Source organism: Mus musculus, chromosome 6, assembly GCF_000001635.26.
Source record: "Mus musculus strain C57BL/6J chromosome 6, GRCm38.p6 C57BL/6J".
Lineage (NCBI taxonomy): Eukaryota > Metazoa > Chordata > Mammalia > Rodentia > Muridae > Mus > Mus musculus.
This window is the reverse complement of record NC_000072.6, coordinates 113,168,087-113,195,856: the sequence shown is the minus strand read 5'-3', so window position 1 is coordinate 113,195,856 and position 27,770 is coordinate 113,168,087. Positions and strand designations below refer to the sequence as shown.

General features: G+C 48.6%; 1 protein-coding gene across 2 annotated transcripts; it reads left to right on the top strand.

Annotated features, from left to right (window-relative positions):
• The first annotated feature begins 472 nt into the window (after positions 1-472).
• On the top strand, positions 473-27,770 carry Lhfpl4 (lipoma HMGIC fusion partner-like protein 4). Of its 2 annotated transcripts, NM_177763.3 has the most exons (4): positions 473-642; positions 1,554-2,039; positions 19,175-19,411; positions 23,899-27,770. In NM_177763.3, the coding sequence occupies exons 2-4, from the start codon at positions 1,634-1,636 to the stop codon at positions 23,997-23,999; spliced, it is 744 nt and encodes a 247-aa protein (NP_808431.2). In that variant the 5' UTR covers positions 473-642; positions 1,554-1,633; the 3' UTR covers positions 24,000-27,770. The 2 variants fall into 2 exon arrangements, with proteins under 2 accessions (NP_808431.2, XP_017177089.1); XM_017321600.2 differs by lacking the exon at positions 473-642 and having other exon boundaries at positions 877-2,039.

Here is a 27,770-nt window from a genome sequence, read left to right as displayed (position 1 = left end):
TGGCGTGGGGTGTTAACAGTTTAGGAGTTTCCCTCTCCCAGGGGGGTGTTGACAGTTTCCTAGGAGACTCTGAAAACCTTCAACGCCTCTAAGACGCAAAGGCGTGGAAGCAGAATGGAGAGACTGGAGGCATTGTCATAGATGGTAGGGGGTAATCAGGAATCAAGAGATTGAGTTCAACGTCTATCAATAATCCTCATTTCGTTCCTTCCCCCATTTCCACGGGCTTTGTGGGGAGCTGGAACCCCACAACTCAGGTTGACCGAAGGGAGTCCCAGTAGTCAGGAGGCCTGAAGCCGGGGCTGGGGTAGAGGCTATGTTTCTGGCTGAGGGACCTCAGGGTCACCGTGCCTGACCGTACCTCTGACTGTCAGAACCTGGAGGGCCCCTTTCCCTCCTCCTCCCCCGCCCCCCTTCCATTCCTCTCAGTTCTTTACGCCCGCGCGGGAACGCGCCCCGGCCGCGCCGCGCCAGTGCCCGGGAGCGCGCGCCTCGGCGCGGGAGCGCGCCCCGGGGAGAGCCGGAGCAAGATGGAGGCCGCGCAGAGGACGCCGCCTGGGCCAAGGCAACCGCTGTTAGGAGCATCGAGCACCGGAGCTTGAGCCCTGCCGGTCCCGGATCAGCCGTCCCGACTCGGCCCAGGTTGGTCTTCCCACATCCCTTCTCCGCGGCCGCAGCCTCCGCGCGTGTCCGGCCTGGGCGCGGGGCAGCCCCCCCCCCCCCAGCTCTGGCCCTACCCGGGCCCAGCGGCTCCCCCGCGCCAGGCACGGCCCCTGCCCACCGCCCGCCCCTCCAGGCCCAGACTGCCCGCTGGCCTCGATCGCCTGTTCCCTTGGCCTGGAAAGCCACTCTCCTCGGCCCTGGCCCGCCAATCCTACACTACCCCCCCGCAGCCGACATTCAGCCCCGGCTTCTAAGGAGCCCCCCCTATCCCCGCCCCCCAATCCCCGCCACAAGTGCAGACCCTGCAGTGTCAGCCCCTGATTCCACGCTAGCCTCATCCTGATTCCAACACTTAGCCCTGGGTACCAGCTCCAGTCTTCTGCCTGGCCCTACTGTAACCTTCCTCGTGCCCTCAGTACCAGCCCCTGACAACCTCTTCTCTTCCTTATAGAGAAGCGTCTATCCTCTTTCAGATCCCCTTTAGACACCCAGTCCCAGACCCACTACCCCTAATAACAGCTCCAATATGCCCTTCCCAGCTCTCTCTATTCGGTGCTTGTTAATGCTCCAATATTGATCTCCATCTTTCATTACATCTCCCCACGTCCCCTTCTTAATCCAGCACCAGTTCCCAAGCCCCCTCTTGAACTCCCCCACGAGCACTTTCTGGCACCCCCCTACTTCCAGATCCCATGTCCTCATCCCATCCCCCCCCCAACTTTCCCATGACTCCTTCTCAGGCCCCCCAATAGGAGGCCTTCAAGTCGCCGCCCCAACACTGTCATGACCCCCTCCTAGCTCCCCAGTCAGCCCCCAGGTTCCCAGCTCCGCCTCAGGCCCCGCCCTTGCGAGTTCCTAGACTCAGGGCTGCTTCTCGCGTGCGTCCCCAGCTCCCGCCCCGCGGCCGGTGGTCAGTCCTGGGCCGGCGGCCCCCTGTCAGCCGCTGCCGCCGGCCCCGCCCCCGGGCACCATGCTGCCCTCGCAGGAAGCCTCCAAGCTCTACCATGAGCACTACATGCGGAACTCGCGGGCCATCGGCGTGCTATGGGCCATCTTCACCATCTGCTTCGCCATCATCAACGTGGTGGTCTTCATCCAGCCCTACTGGGTAGGCGACAGCGTGAGCACTCCCAAGCCTGGCTACTTCGGCCTCTTCCACTACTGCGTGGGCAGCGGGCTAGCGGGCCGCGAGCTCACCTGCCGGGGCTCTTTCACCGACTTCAGCACCATCCCGTCCAGCGCCTTCAAGGCGGCCGCCTTCTTCGTGTTGCTTTCCATGGTGCTGATTCTCGGCTGCATCACCTGCTTCGCTCTTTTCTTCTTCTGCAACACTGCTACTGTCTACAAGATCTGCGCCTGGATGCAGCTCCTGGCAGGTAGGGGAGGAGTGGGCGCAGGACCCTTAGCAAAGATGCTAAAGATGGGAGCTCTTTCTTGGAAGAGTCAGGGCTAAATTCCTCTTCTCTGTATTGAGACACTTCAGGCCAGCTCTCAGCAGCTACTGGGGAGAACATTCAACAACAGAGAGCCACCTTAGGGCAGGGGACAATCTTTAGAATTGGTATTTGGATCCCTCATGTTGAAAGCTCGGGTCTACTGATGGATTAGCACTATGTTCGTGTTTTGGGGGTCTTTATTGGCGGCGTTTGAGGAGGACAATTTTTTTTCCTGAGTGAGGGCTTACTATAAGTATGATCAATTTCTGTTATGCTGGGGGCGTTGATGCAGAAATTGGTGACTCGAGAGACTTGTCTTGGACCTTGAACTCACTGACATTGTTGGCTTTTTTGAGGTTTGGTTTCTCATCTGTAAAATGATGCAGAGGAGAAATCCTGTCCTGAGAGTTGGGAGGCTATCTGTGGTGTTGGTACTGAGAAGATGCGTGTGGAAAGCTTGCAACACAAGCCTCTGAAGAGAAGGTTTCCATCCTTTTAAACGTACCCCTGACCCACATTCAGGAAGGGTTCTGTGCCACAGTCAATGGTGATGAGTCCTTTGAAATCTCTGAACTGTTTGGCTGGGATAGTCATCTTCCCCTAAGGCTCAGGGAAAGACCTTTTGGGAATGAGAAATGCTGAGACAGTTTCCCCTGATCCATTAGAGTCCTGTGTCCCCACCCACTCTTCGATCGCAGTCACATTTTGAAAACTCAGCAGCCTGGATATTTGCCTAATTGCAGGAAAGGAAAAGAGAGTTGGACCGGGCAAAGCGGAGCCTAGGGACTGAAGGGTGGGGAAGAAGATGGGTAGAGGCTAGGGGGAAGTTTGAAGCCTTCCAGGGATGGGAAGGAAAAGAGAAGGCTTGATAATGGTGCATTAGAGATGCTTCTTTGCAGTAAGCACTTCAGATCGTTCAACAAGTGGTCAGCCTTTCAAAAGGGGTGCCCAAAGGAAAGGTGATAGATGACAGCTTGTAAGCAATCCCACCGCAGGATATACTGCACGGACTTGTCTCTGCAGTGTGGTATGTGTTCACTTGAACCTTTCCATTGGAAAGAAATCTCCATCTTTTCAAGGAAGAGTGTGAGTTTTTCAAAAGGGCTGGAAGTCACTCAAGGTCAAGTGCTAAGAATGCAGTAGTGATCAAATTAAGACTTGTCACTTGGGCTGAAGGCCAGATGTGATGTCAAGGCCATGAAGCTAGTTTGCTTCCCCAAGTGGACTCTTACAAATGTAGGGAGGAATGTCTGTCCTACTGGGGGGTATTGAAGGTCTGAAGATGGCTGATTGGAAGAAGGTAGTATATATTCAGATATGGACGTTCTTTTATTTTTAAAGGTTTCTTTTTTATTTTTAGTTATGTGTATGTGTGTGGGGTGGTGGTGGTGATAAGGTACATTCAAAAGCAGTTGAGTGTGGAGGCCAGAAGAGGGCATTGGATCCCATGGAGCTGAGGATACAGGTAGTTGTTAGCTCTCTGATATGAGTACTGAGAACTGTGTTCTGGTCCTCTGTAAGAGCAGATAGCATTCTTAAACATAGAGCGGTCTCTCCAGCCCTCAGATATGGACCTGTCTTAATGGGACTCTTTAAGAACCATTGAAAAGAACAGAGAAAGAGAAATGAAGGGAGTGTGGATATTGTTCCATGTTTTCCAGTGGTGTGCAGAGGTGACAGCATGGGTTTCCGTTGTGTTCTCCCCTGAAGGCAAGCTGGAAAGATATATGCTCATCTAGAAAACCAACTCATCAACTCTAATTTGGACTGTGTGACTAGGATGCTGACCTCTTGGCCCGCTGTTCCTCTGTAATCCGTGTGAGATTCCATCCTGGGATTTGATGGACAGTCCAACTGTGTGATCACTGAAATTTAACAATCTTAGCGATCAGCACCTTCAAACTTCATCTTCACTTCTCCTGTTTCAGAGCGGCAACTGCCACAGACCTGTGAAAGACTTACTCAAAGTCACACCACTAGTGTGGGAGTAAATCCAGTCTATGGGCAGGTTTTGTTGTTTGGTTGGTTGGTTGTTGGTTGGTTTTGGCCTCCTGGTCCAATACCTTTTCCTTTTCCTAAGGACTGAGGAGGCAGTTGGCAGAGTTAAGAACTTAGGTGCATTTTCCTCAGAGATTTCTGAGTTCTCTAGATAAGTGACTGATACACATTGCTTAATAAAGTGACGTTAGGAAACAGGCCAGCTTTGGACTGCAAGGTATGGGTCACAAATGCCACGACTTACAGTCTTTTTACTTTTTCATGACATTCACTTGTGTGTGTGTGTGTGTGTGTGTGTGTGTGTGTGTGTGTTTATGCTGTGGTGCATGTACGGAAGTCAGAAGACAATCTGCAGGAGTTGGTTCTCTTTTCCCATCTCATGGGACCTCAGTTGAGATTTGTGTTTTAAGGTCTGGTGGCAAGTGCTTTTATCCATTGAGTCATCTTGCCAACCTCCTTCATGGTCTTAAATAAGCCTTTTCAGTTTTAATCCCAGTTTTCTCATCTGGGGCTGAGGGACTGTCAGTTGGTTGAGAGTGTATCTTTCAGCCTGTAGGACTCCTGCAAACAACTCTTTGTCTGGGATCATTATGCTCAGAAAGTGAGCCATCACCTAAAGTGACAGCACAGGATCAAAGCCTTGTTTGTCATATAGGAATTAGAACGCTTGTCACTTGATTCTTGTTCCTTTGGATTCCCTCCCTCCAAGCATTTTGAAGAAAACCTTCTCATTGGGAAACTACAGATCTCTTTCTCCCCTCCCCTCCCCTCCCCTCCCCTCCCCTCCCCTCCCCTCCCCTCCCCTTTCCCCTCCCTCCTCTCCCCTCCCCTCCCCTCCTCTCCCCTCACTCCCTCTGCCTGGCTATGTTTTGTTTTTCTTACCTATTCTGTGGCCATCCTGTGCACAATGCTACAATGCTGGGTATCTTAGTCACTGTTCTATTGCTGGGAGAGACACCATGGTCAATGCAACTCTTATAAAAGAAAACGTTGGTTGGAGAGATGGCTCAGCAGTTAAGAACACTGACTGCTCTTCCAAAGGTCCTGAGTTCAAATCTCAGCAACCACATGGTGGCTCACAACCATCCGTAATGAGATCTGACACCGTTTTCTGGAGTGTCTGAAGACAGCTACGGCTGTCCTAGAACTCACTTTGTAGGCCAGGCTGGCCTCAAACTCAGAAATCCACCTGCCTCTGCCTCCCAAGTGCTGGGATTAAAGGCGTGCACCACCACTCCTGGCTACATTGTTCTTTTAAAGGCAGTTTAACCATAAACCAGGGCACACAGTAGGACAGCAGGTTAAGTACATAGTCTTAAATAATCTCAAGGCATATTATTGGCTCAGCTGCAAGGTTCCAATAAAGTTCTGTCCCTTTATGGTCCAGGGGCATTTTTAGAAAAATGTACAACTGCATCCGACCACAAGAATCTTAAGCCTACGATGTGCAGTCCCTGCTCTCGGGAAGCTGACTTTCTACTTGGTTCTTGATATTGTCAGCAGCCCTGGAGTGATAGACGACAGCCCATCATAAATAAAATAAATGAGCAGAATTGGGTTTATTGTCTTATATGATTTGAAAGTCAGGAGTTTCTGACTTCATGTGGCTGCAGATGCTCAGGTGACATCTGAGGGATCCTCCTATCCCTTGGTCCCTGGGCCGGCTCATTTTAAAACCCACTACTTCTTCTTTTTCATTTTCAATTGTATTTATTTTTATTTTATGTGCATTGGTGCTTTGCCTGCATGTATGTCTGTGTGAGGGAGTCAGATCCTCTGGGTACAGACAGTTGGGAGCTGTCATGTGGGTGATGGGAATTGAACCCAAGTCCCCTGGAGGAACAGCTAATGCTCTTAACCATTGAGCCATCTCTCCAGTCCCTAGTCCACTGCCTCTTAAAGGTAAAAAATAAAGTGGCTCCAACTTCACATAGCTCAAGCTTAGCAATGACTGTGGAAAATGAATGCCAGCAGCCAAGTGTGGTGGCAGACATCTTTAATCCCAGTACTGGGGAGAGAGATAAAGGCAATAGGATCTCTGTGAGTTTGAGGCCATCTGGTCTACACAGCAAGTTCTAGGGCAGCCAGGGCTACAAAGAGAAACCCTGTCTCAAAACACACACACACACACACACACACACACACACACACACACACACACACACTTACACTCACACAAAGAATGATGGAAGTAAAAGTTTCAAGGCTGAATTCTGTCAGCCTGACTCCTGCCTGGTAGCAGCCTCCTAATGAATCGTGGTGACTCTGTCCAAGACCCAAATGTACCTATCCCTGCAACATGGCTCAATAGTGAGAAAGGTGAGTCCCCACAGAGACTGTAAAAGAAGGAGTAAGATGACCACAGACAGGTGTTCCCAACCCCTGGGGACTCTGATGTGTGCTGAACTACAAATGTTGTAGATACACAGTCAAGGCTGGCTATGGCTTAGCTGGGAATCAAGACTGGAGGTGGGTCATGTTGGCAGGTGCAGGCTGTATACGGGTTCAGTGTGAACACAGGGGCTTCCGGATGGACAGGTGTGTCTGACTTGTGTGTTGTATCTCTATTGGAGCAACAGATTTGAGATGGATGGATGAGTGCCGGGCAGGGGAGTTTGGATTCTAATGACTGAGCAGTTTGAAGTTACTGTGACTGTTACAACAACTCAAAAACACTACTAGCTTTGAGTGGTGCCCAGGACTGTGATCCCAGAACAGGGTCAGCCAACACGGGCTACGTGAGATCCTGTCTCAAAAAGAAAAAAAATGTCAGCATATTCTAAGACGTTACTGAGTACCAGACTGTGTGCTAAAAAGTTATTTGTCCCAAGCCATAGATGTGCTGGGTCACGGAACCATTATTGTGACTCAGTCCTCCTACCTGAAGTCAGAGGACAACTTTGTGGAGTTGATTCCCCTCCTATCCCTATGTGCCTTCTGGAGACAGAACTCAGCTTGCCAGGTTTTGAGGCAAGAGACTTCCCCCAGCCATCTTTTGTTGTTGTTGTTGTTGTTGTTTGTTGTTTGTTGTTTGTTTTTGTTTTTGTTTTTGTTTTTTCGAGACAGGGTTTTTCTGTATAGCCCTGGCTGTCCTGGAACTCACTTTGTAGACCAGGCTAGCCTTGATCTCAGAAATCCGCCTGCCTCTGCCTCCCAAGTGCTGGGATTAAAAGTGTGCACCACCACCACCGCCCGGCTCCCCCAGCCATCTTGTCCGCTGGTTTCTATGCCAGATGTCTTCACACTGTTGCCCCACCCTTCCATTACAATGACCTGTCCAATCTCACACATCTGGGATAGAAGGGAAGCTGAGTCTCAGTGTGAGTACTAATGAGTCCAGAACCTTCCGCTGCTCAGCTGGAACAAGAGACGTGAATTCACAGTCGATGGGTGAGAGCCGCAAGAGTCAGAAATGGGGCTGAGGGGATCCACAGGAAACAGAGAGGAGACCCAAGCTGCGGCCTGGCGGCACATGCCAGCATCAGAGAGACCTCAGGCAAGAGGATGGTGTCTTGGAGGACAGTTTGGGCTACAAAGTAAGCAAAGTAGAAGAGATGTGAATCTATCTTCATCACTGCCTGTCTACCATGAATGAGACCTTGGGTTCGACCCCCAGTGCCTCAGATATAATGAGACAGAGGAATGTGCCAATACTTCCCAGCTATGTGGTCTTGGACAAGTGGGTTTGCCTCTCTAATTCTGTTTTCTCATCTGCAAAATAGTGTTGTACCTGTTTCCAAGGATGATAGGAAAGAATGGAACAGTGGTTTTTAATGCGACTCCCATGTATGGTCGGCGCTTGAGACAGTCTGAGGGAAGCCATTGTGAAGGCTTTGCTGCTGAGTTTGAACTCATTGCGATGACCACCAGCCTTGAGAAGTCGTCAGCCATCAGCAGAAGAGGGAAGCTATTGGCTTGCCTGACTCTGCTATGAATGAAGGAAGATGCTCAGAGAGAAGGAACAGCTGAATGGTCACACAGTGGGAACCTAGGCTTCTCTGTCCCCAGAAGGAAAATGAGCCTGGCCCCTGTTCAGCCAGGTGTGAGTGTGTGCACATGCCAGGCTTCACCTGGTGTGCAGAGGCTGGCAGGGGAGGCGGAAGCTGAGTGCTAGATAGTGTCATGCAGGGGCGAGCAGCTTCAGGCTGTGGCTATCACCTGGGTCACAGGCTCTGGGATCAGAGGTCACAGGAGTGGGCATAACAGGAACTCAAGACATGCACTTGTGTCTCTTTCTACGTCCTCAGACTTTGGTTCAGGTTGCCTTTGGGAATGAATGATTTAATTATTTAGATAGGCTCTTGATAGGCAGCCCTAGTTATATTTTAGCTTGCAGCGATCCTCCTGCCTCAGCCTCTCTTAGAGGTGGGAATACAGGCCCACATTATCACACCTGGATAGGTTTCAGATTTTAATCATATAATAAAATTTAGAAGTTTAGTTACATTGAATATGTATTGAGTATACAAAATTTAGCGATCTCTGGTTACATTGCTAGGACATTAGCACATGAGAGGGACTCCCTCCTTCCCTCTCTCCCCACCCCTCTCACTTTCTCTCTCTTCCTTTTTCCTTACTTCCTCATGCCTCTCTCCCTCCCTCTCACACTGACCCTTCACTGGAGGACTCCTCTGTACATCAGTGTGCTGGGCTCTGGGAATGCTGGGTAACAGACCTTGCTCAGCATCTTAGAGCTCAAAAGACAAAAGGGGGGGAGGAGTCTCCTCCTGTGGCACACACATGAAGTGACTGGGTCACAGAGGTGCTCTAGGGTGCACAGCTAAGGACAGATGCACATGCAGGCAGAATACTCATACAGGTTACATACTAAAATAAAATAAGTACTTTTTTGTTTGTTTGTTTTAGAAAAGTTGAGTGGGCATTCACCTCTCCTAGCTTCCTTCACTTACACGACCAGTGCCTTAGGTGCTTGCAGCCAGAGCTTGAGCTGAGGTTGTTGCTAGTCTCCCTAACATGGGGGCATTATTCTTTAAGAGGCCCTTAAGTACTTAAACTGCTCTGGGACTAAAGTAGTTGATAATGATGAGGCACAGGAATGGGAAGTAAGGGGAAAGATGAAAAACCCAGCCTTGTCCACTGCACCCCCAGCCCAGATCTGATTGCTTCTCCAGTGCCTAAGTGACACAATGGGAGTCTTGGGCCAGAAGGCTCCACTCGGTGTACAGTAGGTGCCTAGTAAGTGCCCATTGCTTTGTTGTTGCTTTGGTTTTAGTGCTTTTTATTTTTGAGATAGCATCTTACTATATAGGCCAGCTCCAGTGAACCTTGTGTCAATCTTCCTGTCACCTTGTGTCAATCTTCCTGTCTTAGACTTTCTTTCTTTTTTGTTTGTTTGTTTGTTTGTTTTTTGTTTTGTTTTTTATTAATATGTAAGTACACTGTAGCTGACTTCAGACACTCTAGAAAAGGGTGCCAGATCTCGTTACGGATGGTTGCGAGCCACCATATGGTTGCTGGGATTTGAACTCATGACCTTTGTAAGAGCAGTCAGTGCCATCTCACCAGCCCTGTCTTAGACTTTCAAGTACTGGGAGTGTAGGCACAAGCCACTATGTCCCCAGAAGTGTCCTGTTGAATGGATAGGTGAAAGATGACGCCTAAGTCCTGACTCACTCTACCACCCAGCTCCTTTGGAGGGAGCAGATACCTGGTGCTGCATTCTGGTTGTCACAGTGATTGTGAGCCCTTAGGGATTTTCCCATCATTTCTGTTTCCTGTCATATACAATGAGCAGACTCGTGGTGTCTGAGTTGGCTTTGGACTGCAGAAACAGGCTGTTACATGGGCAATTTGTAAGGGACAGAAGTTTATTTATTTATTTTGGTTTGTTCAGACAGACTTTTGCTATGTAGCCCAGTCTGGCCTCAAACTCATGGGCATCCTCCTGAGTTCTGAGGTCATGGACATGCTATATTTGTATGTCTCTGTTGTTTGTTTGTTTGTTTGTTTATGACAATCTCAAGTAGCCCAGGCTGGCCTCAAATTCATTGTCTAGCTGAAGGTAGCTTTGAACTCCTGCTTTCCTTTTTTTTTTCCCCCCTACATTGGAAACTACATTGGAACTACAGGTGTATGCTACCTTGCCTGGATAACATGATTTCCCCCTTTTTGTTTTTCTGGTGATCATGGCTGTTCTCATGAAGCCATTTTTAAAAGCGTGTATGTGTTATGGTGTTAGGGATCGATCCAGAACTTCACACATGCTAGGCAAACATGCTCTGCTACTGAGCCGTGTGCCCAGCTGGTTAATGAATGGTTCTTGAGGCTGGACAGTGCACGGCTGAGGAGCTGGCCAGCTGATAAGGACCTGCGTGTTGATCAGTCACATGCAGAAGACATTACAGGACTGGGGGCAGAGGGAATTGACTTGTGTGGGGATCTGTTCTGTGGAGGCGAGGGCCTGACACTTCTGAAAGGTTCCCCTGCCCCTTTCGACATTGCCATTCAGGATTATAATCCACGATGCTGGGAGACATGTTTGAACTGTAACAAATAGGTCACCCCTCTTAGGAGTCATTGGAAGGGTGTTGTGGGCACAGGTGTGTGCACTGACATAGGACATGCTCGTGACTGTGAATAGCTGTGATGTGACCCACGGTCGAATGCTTTTGCCACGAAGCTCTGTGTGAGAGAGGGAGGGGAAGTGAAAGGCGGGGTAGGGTTGGAGGAGGAGCTATCCAATAACCTTCCGAGCGTCCAGCCTTGGAGCGTAGGTCTTACGTACAGGCGTACAGGCCGTGGCAATCACTTTTGGGAGTAGGAGTGAGCAGGGCCTGGCGTGGGCTCCCGAAGCTCAGGTGGCTGCCGGGAGGACCTAGGGAGCAGGGAACAACGGAGAAACAACATGCAAGTGACTGTCCAGGCAACAGCAGGGAGAGGAGCCGGAGCGGGTTTGGGAGACCACTGGGTTTGTGGGCTGAGGCTAAGGCAGGGGCAAAGCGTCCTTTGTGGGTAGCCAAGCCTCTGAAGTAGCATTCACAGAGGAGCACTGTGTTTCTGACAGAGAGAGATGAGCTCCTCTCAGGGAAATGTTGAGTTTTGGGGCCCTGGGAGATGTGTAAGGGGGAGAACCCAATAATGGCTGCATGTTTGGGTCTGAAGTCAAAGAGAAAGGTCTGGAGTCAAACCTGAAGATCTGAGGTAACATCGCATGACGCTTAGGGTGAGCAGAGTTGCCCAGGGACAAGGTGAGGAAGAAGAGGGAACAACATCTCAGGGCATCAACCAGCACAGAACAGGCAGCAGAGAAGCCAGAGAAGGAGGCCGAGAAAGCAATGTGAACAACAGAGACCACGTAGCAAGTGGGAAGCTAGGAAGGAGCACGGGGGACTCTGTGTGAGCGGAAGCCTCAGCATCCCCTGGGATGTGCTGAGAACAGCTGGGACCTCTCAGTGTCAGCGTTACTGATTGGACCCTGGGCCGGCGGATGCCTGGCAAGTCCTCCTCCACTGTGGATTTTCAGTCCTGAAGGCTTGCACTCGATGGAATTGACCTTCAAAACAAAGCATGATGGTATTTGCCTGTTATCCTTGCTACACTGGGACCCGAAACAGTAGGATCATGACTTCAAAACAAGGAGAAATAAGGGAAAAGCTGAGGGGGGGTCTCTTTGTGGTGGATCTATCTTAGAAGGAGTTGTGTGTGTGTGTGTGTGTGTGTGTGTGTGTGTCTGTCTGTCTGTCTGTCTGCGTGTGCACATAGGTGATAGGTGTCATCCCTCAGGAGCTATCCATCTGTCTGTTTGTTTGTTTTTGAGATCAGATATCTCACTGGGACCAGGGCTCTCCAGTTAGACTAAGCTAGCTCACCAGAGAGCCCAGGAGTCTCCCTTTCTCCCTTCCCCAGCACTGGGATTCCAAAGACATCGCTTCCAGGCTCTTTAAAAGGTTCATTTTTTGTTCTTTTATTTTTAAAAACATAAATAACAAGGGCACAAAGAGGAAAGTGTGGCAGACAGAGTAGGTATGAGTCTTGCAACATCAGCAAGCGTGCTGGGTGCCAGTGGCCTAAGTGTGCCAATTAAGACCATCATCAGAATGGGTGAAAACAACTGACTCACCTGTGTGCAGTCTACCAAGGACCCACTTCAGCTGTAAAGAAACAGGAATTAAAAGCAAATAAAGGAAGACAGGCTTGGTCTTAGGTATCTGCAGTAACAGCAGTCGGGAGGTAGGAAGCAGGAGGATTAGGAGTTCAGGGTCCCCTTGGCTACATCGTGAGTTTGAAGACAGACTATGATACATGAGACCTTGTTTTGAAACACATGGAAGACGACCAAAAGAAAAGAAGTCCAGCTGCCAGAAAATCCCTCAGAACATGACCGACTCAGCAATAGCATCAATCACTCTATCCAATAGCTGGCTGGAGGCTACGGCGTCCACCAGCCACAGGGAATACATTTTTCTCAAGTTCACATAGAATGTTCGCCATGGCAGGCCACATTCTGAACCCAAAGCCACACGGTTGTTACAATTACAAAGCTCGAAACCACACTGTGTCTGCGCTCAGAGCAAAACTGACTTAAGCCAGAAGCAACAGAAAGATAGAAGAGTTGATAGCGCCGGACATGGTGGCGCACGCCTTTAGTCCCAGCACTCAGGAGGCAGAGGCAGGCGGATTTCTGAGTTCGAGGCCAGTCTGGTCTACAGAGTGAGTTCCAGGACAGTCAGGGCTATACAGAGAGAGAGAGAGAGAAAAAAAAAAGAGTTGATAACATTTGGATGTCAGAGAAATCTTTATTTATTTATTTTTTTAAAAAAAGATGGGGTCTTACTGTATAGACCAAGCTAGCCTCCTAGAACTTGCTAAGTAGACCAGGCTGGCCTCAAAATCACAGAGATGGCCATTTCTATCAAGCAACATGTAGATCAATAAACAGACCAACAAACAAATCCCAGGAATTTTGAAATATTTGTAAGTACATGAAAACACACCAGGATTTGTGAGCAGAAGAGCTAATAGGGAAAATTGTAGCATTGACTGTATGTACTAGAGAAGAAACAAAGATTAATTCATATTGCAATGCTGGAGATCAAACCTAGGGACTTGTGCTTGCTAAACAACTCTACCACTGAGCTACGTGCCCTAGTGTAACATTTTGTTGTTGTTGTTTTTGTTGGTTTGCTTGTTTTATAGTTTTTCAAGACAGAGTTTTTCTGTCTGTCCCAAGCTGTCCTGGAACTCACTCTGTAGATCACGCTGGCCTCAAACTCAGAGATGCACCTGTCTCTGCCTACCAAGTGCTGGGATTAAGAGCATGTGCCATTACTACCCAGCTTAAATTTTTTTAAACCATTCATTCAAGCCCCTATATTAATAAACTAGAAATAGAAAAGGAAATTGAATTAGTAACATTCTAGGGCATGGAAATGCTGTCATTCATATAACAAGTTCCCTTGTCATAGATGTGTCCATACCTGTGTTGGCTATGCAGCCAACCCACTGCATGTATTTTCCCTGTATATGCACAGGGAGAACTATGTACAAAGTGGGGAGGAGGACAGGGGATAGGAGAGGAAAAAAATTTCCAGCTTCTCTTGCACTAGATGCGGCTTCAAGAAAACAGATGTAAATGGATTTAGGGGTAAGCACGCTCAAAAGAGCAAACACTATTTTGATGTTGGTTACCACTCAGTCTACCTTGCAGCTTGAGAAGTAGATATCACCATTCTTAAGATCATAAAACAGAGGTTCAGAGAGGTGAAGGGACTTCCCCAATGACACACTGTTGAAAGTTTGTTAATAAACAAAAATAGCCAGGTGTGGTGGCACACGCCTTTAATCCTGGAGCTTGGGGGGTGGAGGCAGGTGAATCTCTGTGAGTTTGAGGCCAGCTTGTTTTAGGACAGACAGGGATACACACAAACAAACAAACAAACAAACACAAAACCCCCTTAGTCTTGAAATCCAATAAACAAATCCAAAAATGTTTAAAAATTAAAGGGAATATTATTACATCTGCTAGAACTAGGTTTGTGTGCAATTGGAAGACCTTAAATAAGTATGGTTTAGTAATCTAAGATTTAGTTTCTCTTTAAGAATTTTATTTTAACTTTAATTTAAAAATTTTTAATTTAATTTAACTTTTTGAAGATTTAATTTTATTCGTGTGTGTGTGTGTGTCTGTGTATGATGCCTGCAGAAACTAGAAGACAGCATACGATCCATGAAGCTGGAGTAAATAGAAGGTTCTAAGTGCCCAGTGTGGGTGCTAAGCACCAAACTCTCTCCAGCCTTGATTCTGGACTCTTAGGTTAAAACAAATGTCCAAGAATCAGGCAGCCCAGAAGCAGTACAACAGTTGCTATAGTTGCTAATGACATTCAGCTTCCTGCGCCAGCGCTCCGAGGATGTGACCCTTCTTTTCATTGCTAAAACTGACTGCAAGATTCCTTGACCTTACACTTGTATTCTGTGCATCAGGATGGATAGAGAAATACATGAAGAAAAAGGAAACAGAAAGTATAGTCAAGGGACTTGAGAGATGGCCCAGTGGTTAAGAGCACTGGCTGCTCTTGCCAAGGATCCGGGTTCAGTTCTCAGCACCTACGTGGCAGTTCACATCCAGTTCCAGGAAATCTGATAGCCTCTTCTGACTTCCATGGGTACCAGGCACACAAGCAGTGCGTATATGTTCAGGCAGGCGAAACACACATATACATTAAGTGAATTAGACAATTTGAAGGAGTCTGTCCCAAGATAAGCATGAAGTATCTGTCTGGGGTTGAATACAGGGTTTGTCTGTTCCCAGTTGGGTGACATTCAGTTAAGAGACTCTGTCGCTCTGAGCCTTAGTTCCCTCACCTGTAAGTGATGTTTTTGTCGACCTCATAGATTATGAAAAATATTTATTATTGTGCATACCACCATGATGCGTATGTGTGGGCACACGTGTCTCAGATTGCACGTGCAGGTCAGGGGGCAACTTTGTGGAGTCAGTTTTCTCTTCCATCTGGGAATCACAGTCAGGTCACCAGGCTTGTGTGACAAGCATCTTTACCTGCAGAATCATCTTGCAAACCCTTAATTTTCTTTTTTTTATAGGATTAAATGAGACAGGGAAACAATGTGGGAGCTTAGCACTCTGGTCTATAGTTAAATGCTCAGTACTATTTATCTTTGGACAGAGGTCTTGCAATGCAGTCTAGGCTACCCTCATACTCATGTCTTTCCCTTATTGTCCCTAGTGCTGGGATAATATGTGTGGGTCATCATACCCATCTTCAGTGTTATTGTTAAAGATAAATTATTATTGTTATTATTATTGTTGTTATTATCATTGCTGTACTGAACTTAGGGCTTTATGCAAGCACTTTGCCACTACTACCCAACACTGGGGCTACACTCCAGTATGATATTATCAATCTAAAATTGTCATAATGCCTCCTGGCTGCCTGCATCCCAGGGTACCAGTAGACTCTAGGGTCAATGACTGGTCTATTCTAGGACCTTTGCCTCTACACCAGTGGTTTTTAGTAAGCAATCTCGTTCTCAAATGTTTTGAGGGATTTTTAATACAACAGTAACTATTTGCTCCTATGATCTCGTGGGTGGAGGCCAGGGATGAAGCAGAACATCCAACAGTGGACAGGGCAGTCTCTGCCATAAAGTCTTTAGGCAGAAGGTTGTGAGTCCTTGCCACATGCTTGCCCTGCTTTTGAGTATCAGACTCAGGAGCCGCTGATGTTTCAACCAACATCTGACTTCTGAAAGAGGCTCACAGTCCACAGACCTCAGCGAGCGCATCAGGCAGGTGAGTGCTGAAGCCTGTCTTGTCTGTGGTTCACCATCCCCATACTTGAGAGGCTTGGGTGAGGCTGACTTCTGCCCCTCTCCCTCCAGACCTAAGAAAACCCATCTCAGTCTGGCTTTTCTCGAGTAGTTTGACCTCTGGTTCTCTCCCATTTCTAGAGAAGCCCCTAAGGCCTCATAGCCATCATCTGGTGCTCTTCAGAGCCAAGGAGGTAGGGAGGCTGTCTCAGTCTTTTCCAGCTGCCCCTGATGCTCTGGCCTCTGTTCCCAGTCTGTTTCCTTTGAGACAGCCCTTCACACACATGACAGCCAGTGGGTGACTTGATTTTACGCCCCCTTTCATGCTGAAGATAGACACCATGCCTGCCTGTGTCTGTGACACACCGCTCCTGTGGGCCCAGGATGGGGTCAAGGATTCCAGAAATTTATTTGTGAGATGTTCAAGGGTAGAGGCAGAGGCAGAGGCAGAGGCAAAGGGAGACAGAGAGGGAGGGGGAGGGGGAGAGGGAGAGGGAGGAGGAGAGGGAGGGAGAGGGAGAGGAGAGAGAGAACACAAAGGATGGGGGCATAGATACAGAGATGGAAGAAAAAAGAATAGAGAGGTCAAATGTTAACTAAAAAGAAGAAAGGAAGGTTGAAGCTCAGACTTGAGCACAGTGAGGGAGGGACAGGGGAGAGAGGAAAGGAAAAGATGGAAACAAAGGCAAAGAAAAAGAGGGAAAGAGAGAGCAGCGAAGAGAAATGAGGTGTGTGCGTGTGTGTGTGTGTGTGTGTGTGTGTGTGTGTGAGAGAGAGAGAGAGAGAGAGAGAGAGAGAGAGAGAGAGAGAGAGAGAGAGAGAAGCGCACTGGAAAGCACAGGGAAGAACATCTCACTGAGGTCTCAGTGCCCGCGTTGGAAAGGCGGAGGAAGCTAGGGCTCCGGGATACAGGAGTGGTTTCCATGGAGATGAGGATGCACCAGGAGCGAGCAAAAACAGACTACAGCGAGGCCAGCCACTCTGGCACCTAGGGAGAGGAAGGCGGTGAAGCAATTGAAGGGATAGCGTGTCTGTTGTTCCCCTGAAAGCTCCTAGCCCCACTGCTGCCTTTTGCTAGAGTTCCTCAGCCCAGGAATGAGGAGACAAATCAAGGGCATCTAGGGAGAACGGCATCCAAGTCTCCTCCTCTTTTTCCTCCTCTTACTCCTCCCTGCTCCATGGCAGTGATAGAGCACCTCAGGGCTTAGTCCCATGCCTACTTTCTGCTTTCCACAATATCAAATTTAAGTGCCCATGGATGCCTGAAGCTTCCAGGGTTAGCCTCTGGCTCCTGTTCTCCCCCTGCCCCGGGGTGGGGTCTGCACTTGTTTCTCTATTTGTGCACCAAGGTGCATCTTCAGACGTTAAGTCTCTAGCTCTCCTGGCTTGGTTCTGCTGCAGAGCTGGAGAATCTTTTATGCCCATCACAGTGGGAGGTCCGGTCTCTGAAGATTCTGAAGGCAGCCCTGGTAGAATGAGAGATTGGTGACAGTGCTGTTGGGGACATTACATCAGGCACTGAGGATGGGTGGGTGTGGGATGGAATCCAACTTGCAGAACTCTGGGGAGGGAAGAGGAGCGTAGGGAGCACTCCCTTTTACTGGAGATGGGGGGAGGAGTGTCAAAGCCCTCACCCCTCTCACATTGTGGGGACTGGATGGGCCACATATAGTGGACAGAACTGAGAGCCAGCCAAACTAATATCACCTAATGTCGTCTAATATCCAGGTTAAGCTCTTGGGTCTGGAGGAGTCAAGGGTCATACAGCTCAAAAAGCTTTGTGCAAGCTGCAGACCTAAATACTGCAGAGGGACTGAGCTGAGCAAGTATTTTCCGTTGCCCATTGAACCTGGTCCTTCTGATTGGCCTGCTGTGGGGCCCTGTGCCACTCATAGACAAGACAACCACTGTTTCCAAAGGAACGCAGTGAGATGGTTGGCTCAGACTTGCCCCACCCACTCCCAGCCTAGGCTGGTGTTGGGAGGGTTTGGTAGTTTAACCCAAGTGGGTAGATTGGATGAAGGAACTATCTTTACAGGGTCATCCTGGCCTGCCCTTTCTACCTTTATCTATCTCACCTGAAACCTACTGAACTATTTCCTTATTTGTGTAATTATTATTTTTGTTATGACTAGGGTTTTTTGTTTTGTTTGTTTATTGTCTGGCTTTTTTTTTTGAGATGGTGTCTTGTTGGGCAAACTGGCTTGTAACTGTGTAGATGAAGATGACCTTGAGTTATTATATTTTCTGTGTGTGTTTTGCCTGCATTTATGTATGTGTTCCGTGTGTATGCAGTTCCTACAGAGGCCAGAAGAGGGTGTTAGATCTCCTGGAAGTGCTGTAATAGATAATTGTTGTGAACTGCCATGTTGGGTGCTGGGAACAGAACCCAGAACCTTGGCAAGATCGGCAACTACTTGTTATGACTAGTTTTGATACTGACAACTAACATTATATGGAAGTTACTGTGCAAAACACTTTGAGGCCACCTGTCATCTTTATAGTCATTTGATGATAGTCTTAACCACCCCCATTTTACAGATTTGGAAACTGAGGCACAAATATAAAGGAATTGAGGCTCACAAAGCTAGCAGAGAGCTGGGGCAACATTTAAATCCTAAACCCTATACTGCAACCTTCCTTTCTCCTATGTAAACTCTATGAGACACAGATCCAAGAGCCTCCCTGAGCTCTGCTCTAGTGCCTGACAGACAGTAGGCCCACAGCAAAGTTTGAACAAATTGGCACTTTGCTAAATGTCTCTGAAGCACCATGATTCCTATTCCACAGAACGCATAGGCCTGGCACCTCTCACCTCCCAGTCACAGCTAGAAGTGGAGAATCTATAGGCTGGCCCTGCCATCAGTCCTCTGCAGTCTGTTTGCCTAGCATCTTTGAACGAATGCAAAGTGTCAGTGAGCCACCGTTGATCGAATAACAAAATTAAAACCAAAAACCAAAGACAAACTCATAAAAACTGGAGTGATGAGGATGGGGGGCGGGGGAGAGTAAGAGGCTGTCAGGGGGCGTGGCCTGGCATTGATATGTTCATGTTCCCTAAAGGCAAGGTGAAGCAGGAGAAGTTGAGGGTTCCATTTTCTGCTTCTTTGGGTCAACGTTGCTCTCCCAATGCATGAAAAGTAGTTACCACACATTCAGATTGGTAGATGGGGCTGGGGGAATTCTCAGGACCTAGCCTCCACCCACCGTCTCACTTCTAAGGAGTAATAATGCTTTCTCTTTCCTCCCTACTCCACGTCGGTGTGGGTCCTGCTCCTGATGGCCAGCCCTGTGCCTCGTCTTGGGCTGTATGATCTTTCCTGATGGCTGGGATGCTGAGACCATCCGGGACATGTGCGGGGCCAAGACAGGGAAGTACTCCCTGGGGGACTGTTCAGTGCGCTGGGCGTACATTCTGGCCATCATCGGCATCCTCAACGCGCTCATCCTGTCCTTCCTTGCCTTCGTGCTGGGCAACCGGCAGACGGACCTGCTGCAGGAGGAGCTCAAACAGGAGAACAAAGGCAAGTGTGTGGACCAGAGGGCAAGGCCTGCTGTGAGGCAGGAAAGGGCAACCGCAGATGCAATAAAAGGAGTGAAGCAAAAATTACACACAGGGAGCTGGCGATTCAGAGCACTGGCTACTCTTCCAGAGGCCCTGGGCTGATTCCCAACATCCACGTGAAGCCACAGGGCCATCTTTAAGTCTAGTTCTAGAGATTCAACGTCCTCTTCTGGCCTCCTCTGGCACTGTCCACATAGTGCACATAAATACACTCAAGCAAAATCACCCATACACTTAAACGATTTTAAAAAGGAGTACACAGAGGCCATTAAGATGGCTCAACAGGGGCTGGTGAGATGGCTCAGTGGGTAAGAGCACCCGACTGCTCTTCCGAAGGTCCAGAGTTCAAATCCCAGCAACCACATGGTGGCTCACAACCATCCTTAATGCAATCTGATGCCCTCTTCTGGAGTATCTGAGGACAGCTACAGTGTACTTATATATAATAAATAAATAAATCTTAAAAAAAAAAAAAAAAGATGGCTCAACAGTAAAAGGCACTTGATGCTAAACTCGATGATCTGAGTTTGATCCCCAGGATCCACAAGGTGGAAAGAGACCCTGGAAAATTTGTCCCCTGGCTTACACACACACACACACACACACACACACACACAGAGAGAGAGAGAGAGAGAGAGAGAGAGAGAGAGAGAGAGAGAGAGAGAGAGACTCTTACACAGTCAAGCATGCACGCATGCGCACAGAGAACCTGAAAACTAAGCAAACAGGCTGAGGTTCAAAGGTTGTGGGTTCCCATCATCTGATGCCCCACACTGTGAAGTGAGGGGACAGAGGTGACTGAGAAACTATATGTGGAGAGGGAAAAGGAAAGTTCAGAAGTGACTGAGCAGTGTGTTCATTAAGTCCCAAGCCAAGCAGAAATAAGGGATGCATGGCTTAAATAAAAATTTAAAAAATGGAAGTTGCCGGGCAGTGGTGGCTCACGCATTTAATCCCAGCACTTGAGAGGCAGAGGCAGGAGGATTTCTGAGTTCGAGGCCAGCCTGGTCTACAGAGTGAGTTCCAGGACAGTTAAGGCTATACAGAGAAACCCTGTCTCAAAAAAACAAAAAATAAAATTAAAAAAAAAATAAAAATAGGGTCTTACTCAATACCAGGCTGGATTTGACGTTGACAGCGCTCTTCCTGCTTCAACTTCTTAAGTACTTGGATTACAGGAGAGTCACCATTCCCACACATTTTGTTGTTGTTTAGACAGCATCTCCAAGCTGGCTTTCAAGTCACTATATAATCAAAGATAGCCTTAATCTTCCTTTAATCACACTTCAAGTATTCAGGTTACAGACCTACACCAACACACCAGGTCATATATACATATATACATACACACACACATATATATGTGTATATATATATGTATATATATATATATACACACACACACACACACATATATGTATATATACACATATATATTATACACACATATGTATATACATACATATATATACACATATATACATATATATTATATAACATATATAATTTGTTTTAATATAATATATAATGATACATTAAAATATAATATATTTAAATATATTACATTTATTTAATATATACTTAATATATTTTCATTTATAACCAATGTATTTAATATATATTAAAAACAAAGAAATAATGGGGCTGGAGAGAGAGCTCAATGGTGAAAAGCATGTGCAGTTCTTCTAGAGGACATGAGTTTGGTTCCTAGCACCCAGGTTGGGCATCTCACAGCTGTCTGTTGACTCTAGACCCTGGGGAGCCAAAGCCCTCTTCTGGCTGCCACAAGCATCTGTGTGAACACATGTGACTTACACCAACACAGAGATACACACATAAATAAAATTTTAATAATAATCTTTTTTTGTTTGGTTGTTTTTTGTTTTTTTGTTGAGACAGGGTTTCTCTGTGTAGCCCTGGCTGTCCTGGAACTCACTCTGTAGACCAGGCTGGCCTCAAACTCAGAAATCCACCTGCCTCTGCCTCCCAAGTGCTGGGATTAAAGGCATGTGCCACCACGCCTGACAAAAGTAACCTTAAAAAAGATAAGTACAGAAGCTGGGAGGGTGGTCATCTGGGATTGGGTCTGAAGGGGAGGAACCTAGGGTGTGAGACTGGGGCTTGTGCTATATGCAAATTATCAACAGCTACAGCTTTGAATGGTACCATTCACAAATTTATTACATCATGCTGTATAACTGGTGTATTACATATTACATATATCAAGTAACAGTAAAATACAACAAGGAAATAATTTAGGGCCATCAAGATGGCTTGTTATGAAACCCTGATAATTGAGTTTGAAGCCTAGACCCCGTTGTGGAAGGAGAGAACCGACCCCCAGGCTGTACTCTGATCTCACACAACCTCACATGTCTTCCACAGACATGAATAATAAATTTCATTTAATTAAAAAGAAAAACAAACAATTTCAGTCATGCATACCTGCATAACCCCTGTTCTCTTGTGGCTGGCATTGGAGAATTATGATCTCAAGGTCAGCCTGAGCCACATATCAAGATCCTGTCTCAAAACAACAGGAAACAATTTACACAGAAAGCCAGACTCTCAGAGGTAACTGCTTTTAAGCGGATTGGTACCCACACACGTCATCGCACGGGTTGAATGGTGGTTTATTTTATTCTTCTTCTATTAGGGAAGGTCTGAGGTTTCCTGATGACACTACAGTGAATATCTTTCTTCTACCTCCACACACACATTCACAAGTTTTTTCCCTTGGGGTCTTCAGAAATAAAATATAATAACAGTGCCAGATAGCCTCCAAAGGGCTGAGGTCAAGCAGAGTCTTCTGACCCTAATGTCAGCCTACCCCCAGTTCTGAGAGAGGCATTGTGGTGGATGCTTGTGTGTATGGGCACACGGTCCTTAGACTGAGTCTCAGAGCAGTGGTTCCCGCGGTTCAACCTATGCTTAGCTTGTCCACTCCTTACAGTCATTTCTTACGGTCTCTGCTCACCATACAATGAGCTTAAATGATAACATACACAGCTGCGTGTCTACTCATCTAGCAGGAGACCTCAGTGTTGTGCTTAAAGTCTTCTTGAATGGTGAGCACAGACTAGAGTAGAAGCGGGTTAAGCCTAGGAATTACTTGCCCTCGAGTTTCAGTTTCCCATACTTCATAAAACCAGGGTGATGAGAACAGATCCGTCTCCCAGGACTGTCAGGTTGAGGGGAAAGTTTCTGTATGCAAAGCGGCTAGCAGGGTCTAGTACTTGGGGGATGCTCAAAGCGGTCAGCTCTAACAGGCCTCTGCAGGCAGGCATTATGAACACCGGGTTACAGGTGAGAACAAGGGTGGGGCAGGGGATGGTGTGCACACAGAGGGAGAGCTTGCTCCAAGTCATCTAAGTAGTGAAGTCAGGGCTTGAACGCAGGTTCGAGTCCAGAACCAAGGTCCGACAACACACTACCTATCTTAGAGCTCAGTGAGGCCAAGGTTCTACAACACGCTACTTATCTTACAGCTCAGCCAGGCTAGAGGTTTTCTGTCCCCTTTTATTAGCTTCCTGGGACATTTCTCTGCTAATCTGACCTTAAAAGCTCTGACAGATCCCTCCCATCATGTAGGTTCTTTGGTCTTGGTTTGAGGTCAGGACCTACCCCCTGGTGGCAACTTCCAGAAGTGCAAGGCTAAGCCTATGTGGATTCTCTGATGCTACCCTGGCAATGGATGGATGAACCTCTCAGTGGATGGGTCCATTCAGTGTCTCTCTCCTGTTCCCACATGGCTCCCTCACAAGTTCATTTACTTGAAAGACATGGCTCTGCTTTGTAGACTAGGATACACTGGAACTTACTGTGTAGCCCAGGTTGCCCCCATACCTGTGGCAAGCCTTATGCTTCACTCAGCCTCCTGTTAAGAGTTAAGATTAAGATGGGAGCCAACTTTCCCAGCTACAGCTCATTGTTAAAATGATATGGGAGGCCAGTCATGGTAGTGTATACCTGTAAGCTTCGTACTCTGAAGGCATAGGCAGGAGAATCAGATCAAGGCTAGCCTCTGCTACCTTGTAAATTCAAAGCCAGCCTAGGATACAAGAGAGTTAAAAACAACCCCTTCCTGCCCAATAAAACTCCCCACACCAGTGATGTGGGGAGCTCCACCCATCTGCATCCTTAACTGCTTCATGGAGGTGGACACTGTAGGCCAGTTCCAAGTCAAAGGCATTTGCTATGACCTTTCAGAATGGCCCTGTGGAGTGGGAGAGGGTCTTTATTTCACACATGACAGCTAATGGGTTACATGGTGTGCTTAAGGCTGACCTGTCATTCAAGGACTTGGTTCTAGTCACTTCTGGCCATTTGTGTCTTGGGGAGTGGCTGAGGGGGCAGCTGGGACCTCACAGGCTCTAACATTCTCCCTCTTCCTCTCCCTCCCCTTCCCCCTCTCTCTTTCTCCCCTCCCCTCCCTTCCTCCCACAGATTTCGTGGGCACTACAGTAAGTTCCGTGCTGCGGCCAGGAGGTGATGTGTCTGGCTGGGGAGTCCTACCATGCCCTGTTGCTCACACACAGGGACCCTGAAAGCCGGGATTTTATAGCCCAGGAGTTGGCCTGACCTCAGCATATCCCGTCTGCTGCCCTCTCATTCCTGCGTTCAAGCTCCAGACCCAAATCTTGAACTGGCTGCACACGGACCTCCTCCGGGCTCTGAAGAGAGGCAGGGGCTAGGTGGCAGCCTGGCAAGAAGGCAGAGCCCTTGAGATCCTGAGTCTGGCCCCGCCTCCATTGGACCTAGTGGAGCCTGGGCCTCCCTCTTTGGTCCCTCGGTTTCCTTCTCTCCTGTGTAGACTAGCTGGAGGTCCCTGGGGATCCCCAGGGAAAGGACGCTCTGCCGCGCAATCTCCTTGGACCCCTTCAGTGTGCAGGGCTGCCTGCTGCGTCCTTGCCTGCCGGTCCTGATCGCCTAAAGAGACTTACTCAACACACTGCCCCAGGAGGGCCAGACTCTTTCCTACTTTATTTTTATTCGCTGATGATGGTCCCACCACATCTGCCACAAAGCTCCAGGTGCCACCAGCCCCCCAACGGGGCCTCCTCTGCCTCCCTCATTCAAGCCTGCACCCAGCTCTCAAAAGAATCTGAGCCGTGCTGAGGGGGAAAGGATAGGGTCTTCCTTCCTGCTGCTGGTAGTCCTTCATCACCTCAGAGTCTGAGGGGGAGACACGGGCTCTGGAGGCTGTGGGAGGAGGAAGCTAGTTCCAGCCTGAGGCTGGCCTGGCCTCTTCCCTACTGGGATATCTCACTGGTGACTGGCCCCTCGAGCCTGGCCTGTTTTGTACAGCATAGACTTCTCAGGCCCATTGTCAGGGTTGGTGGCTGTGGAGAGGGGGCACAGAGGTGGGGACTTAGGGGTTACCCCTCTCCTTCTCATGCTTCCTACACCCTGGACATCTGCCAAGGGCAGAGACTGTCTTGCGTCTTTGATACTTTTCTGCCTAACTTGAACTTGCAGGTCACCTCTGAACAGGGTACCCTTGTCCCCACCCCAGGCCCTGTTACCCTGTCCCTGCCTCTTTCTCCTCTTTGCCCACTTCTCGCCTTGCGATAAGCCCAGGGTCTGCAACCTCATGGGCAGTGCTTGGAGCTGAGGTAGGTGTGTGTGCATGAGTGTGTGCGTGTATGTGTGTGTATGTGTGTGTATGCGTGTGTATGCGTGAGTATGTGTGTGCGTGTATGTGTGTATGTGTGTGTTTGTGTGTGTGTGCGTGTGTGTATGTGTGTATGTGTGTGTGTGTGTGTGTGTGCGTGTGTATGTGTGTGCATGTATGTATGTATGTGTGTGTTTGTGTGTGCGTGTGTGTGTGTGTGTGTGTGTGTGTGTGTGTGCGTGTGTTAGGAAAGGGCAGATGAGAAGATCTCTCTTCTCCTGCAGTGGGGGGCCCCTCCCTCCCCCTTAGCAGAGAGAAAAACGAGGGAGATTCCAGGTGGTTTTTTGTTGTTGTTGTTGTTGTTGTTTTGTTTTTTATTTTGTTGTAGTTTTTGACCATCTTTGGCTACCTTATGGATCTGGTGGCAGAGCCATCTAATCATAGAAAAGCCTCCAGTTTCCAGTGGAGGGGTGGCAGACGAACGTCATCAAACATAATGTCTCCGAGGACACGGCCTGCTGCCTGGTCCTTGTGTCGAGGAATGTGTGCCTCCTATAGGCTGTCCAGGAGGCGTCTCACTTCCCTGTGTTACATTGGCCTCAGCCAGAGAGGAAGAACGGCTAGTCTATGAGTTTGCTGTCCTTGTGTTCATTTTCAGAGGACTTGGAGCTGAGTTAGGATTCCTGAGCCAGGCCCATGACCCAAGGCTGCCCCAGCAGGACCCTACCTGGAATCTGATGCTGGTTCCTGGCAGAATTCCTGACACTTGGAACGTTCCAGATCCCATCTCCACATTTTCTCCTCTCTCCTCCAGGGTAGACACCTCCTCCTGAGCTTTGGCCACTGCCCTTGTCTTCCCCAGCTCTTGTCCCAACCTGGTCCCTCCCTGGAGCCAGAGTGCTGGAGTCATCTTCAGCAGGTAGCCAGGAGACTGGGAATGGACAGGGAGGGTGGGGGAGCCTTGTCAGAAGGAGAAGGGAGCAGGAAGTCAGATCCTCAGCTTCAAACCAGAGGGGAGGGTCCAGGTAGTGGCGAGAGGGGCAGGAGTGGGTGACTGACTGAGAAGCGGGCAGGAGCAAAGCCGGCGAAGTAAAGATGAGGCAGGAGACAGGCGACAGGCATGGAAAGGGAGGAATGGAGAGAATGGAGAGAGAGAGAGAGAGAGAGAGAGAGAGAGAGAGAGAGAGAGAGAGAGAGAGAGAGAGAGAGATCTGGAGAGGCACACACAACGATGGAGAAGTGAAGAACTAGAATGGGTTTTCCATGGATGGGCAGCAGATGAAGAAACCTGGGAGGTGGGAAATGGAGGGGTAATTCACAGGGAGCAAGAACAAAATGTAGAGAAGAAAGAAGATAGTGGGTATGTGTGTGAAGAGGAAACGCTAGGGATTGAGGAGGGCAGCCATGTGTGTGCTTGGAGAGCCTGTTTTCCTAAGAACACTTGCTGCCCAGGGGGTCCCTTGTGCTTTGGCAGACAGGATAGAATTGACTTCTTGGTGTCTGCGGTAGCTCTGATCCTTTGGAGAGAACTGTGTGTGTACAAGGGACCGAGCAGGCCAGGCTGTGTTAGATAGAGGTGGGCTAATGACAGAGAGGAAGGGCATGAGTTCCCTCTGAGGAGTCGTCTACCAGTGTTCTTGCCACTCTCCAGCCAACCAGCTGCTGCCCAGCGGTGCAGTGTGGAGTTTCAGGCTGGCAGGCTGAGGTCTGCAGTCTGCAGGAGCCCCAGGGTATCGCGGGGAAAGAAGAGAGGGAGCAATGGGAACCAAAATGTGGTCTTGAAGGCTTAGAAGAGTTAGGGACAAAGAAAATGGATGTTTCGGCCAAGAACTCAGGTGAGGCTCTAACTGACCTCCTGGCAGTTGACGTAGGACAGTTAGGGCGGGGAGCTGGTGTTAGCCTTTGGGGAAGGATAGGATATGGACATCAACATCTCTGTTTCTGATCACTAACCAAGAGCTTCCCGTTGTTGGGTCCCTGAAAATCCTCAGCTATTTGTGACTGGATGGAGAGGCTGGTGTTTGGTGTTAGCGGATTTCTTTGCTCTTGACAGAGAGGGGAGAGGAGAAAGCAGTTATAGCTTCAATGGGGTCCAGCCTCTGCTCCAGAGCACTGTTTAGACTAGTCCTTGGGGTTGAGGGAAGTAGAACACTGCCCTCTAAGGACCAGAGCTATGGAGGAAAGCTGTTCCAAGGGCCTGAGGATGTGGGGAATATTAACATCCTTCTGGGGCCTGCAAGAGCCAAGATGGCAGCTTGCAGATGGCGCTTGGGAGGACGGGGAAGCTTCTACAAGTTGAGTCCCTCTTGAGCACAGAGGGACTAGTCCTTCTCCAGCCTCTGGTATGAACCAAAAAAGGGAAACCCTCTTGGAAGGGCTGGATTCCTTCTAGCATGAGAGGCTTCTGGGGGCCCTTGTCTGGCTCAGAGCTAGCTTTTGGGTGGGACAGGAGGTATTCCTGAGAAGAGAGCAGGAGCCACCAGCCATCCCAGGACTCTGACTGGCAGTCCTCCAAGGACCTGTGCTGTGTGTTAGGGTAGCTTGGTGTTGTCTGTGCCCCACTAGTAAGTTCTGTCTGAATGTGTCTTAGATGTTCACTGTCCAATTTGGTAACATTTCTTTTGGTCCCGCCCCCTTCTGCTGCTGGATTTATGCTTCAGTGCAGGTGGAATGGTGTTCAAATAAAGACACAATTTATATCACC

What these genes read in the sequence shown, in the direction of transcription:
- Lhfpl4 (NM_177763.3), top strand. Translation starts at nt 1,634, where the DNA reads ATGCTGCCCTCGCAGGAAGCCTCCAAGCTCTACCATGAGCACTACATG. An exon ending in CTGGATGCAGCTCCTGGCAG is followed by an intron (nt 2,040 to 19,174) that starts GTAGGGGAGGAG and finishes CCTGATGGCCAG; the next exon opens with CCCTGTGCCTCGTCTTGGGC. An exon ending in GCTCAAACAGGAGAACAAAG is followed by an intron (nt 19,412 to 23,898) that starts GCAAGTGTGTGG and finishes TTCCTCCCACAG; the next exon opens with ATTTCGTGGGCACTACAGTA.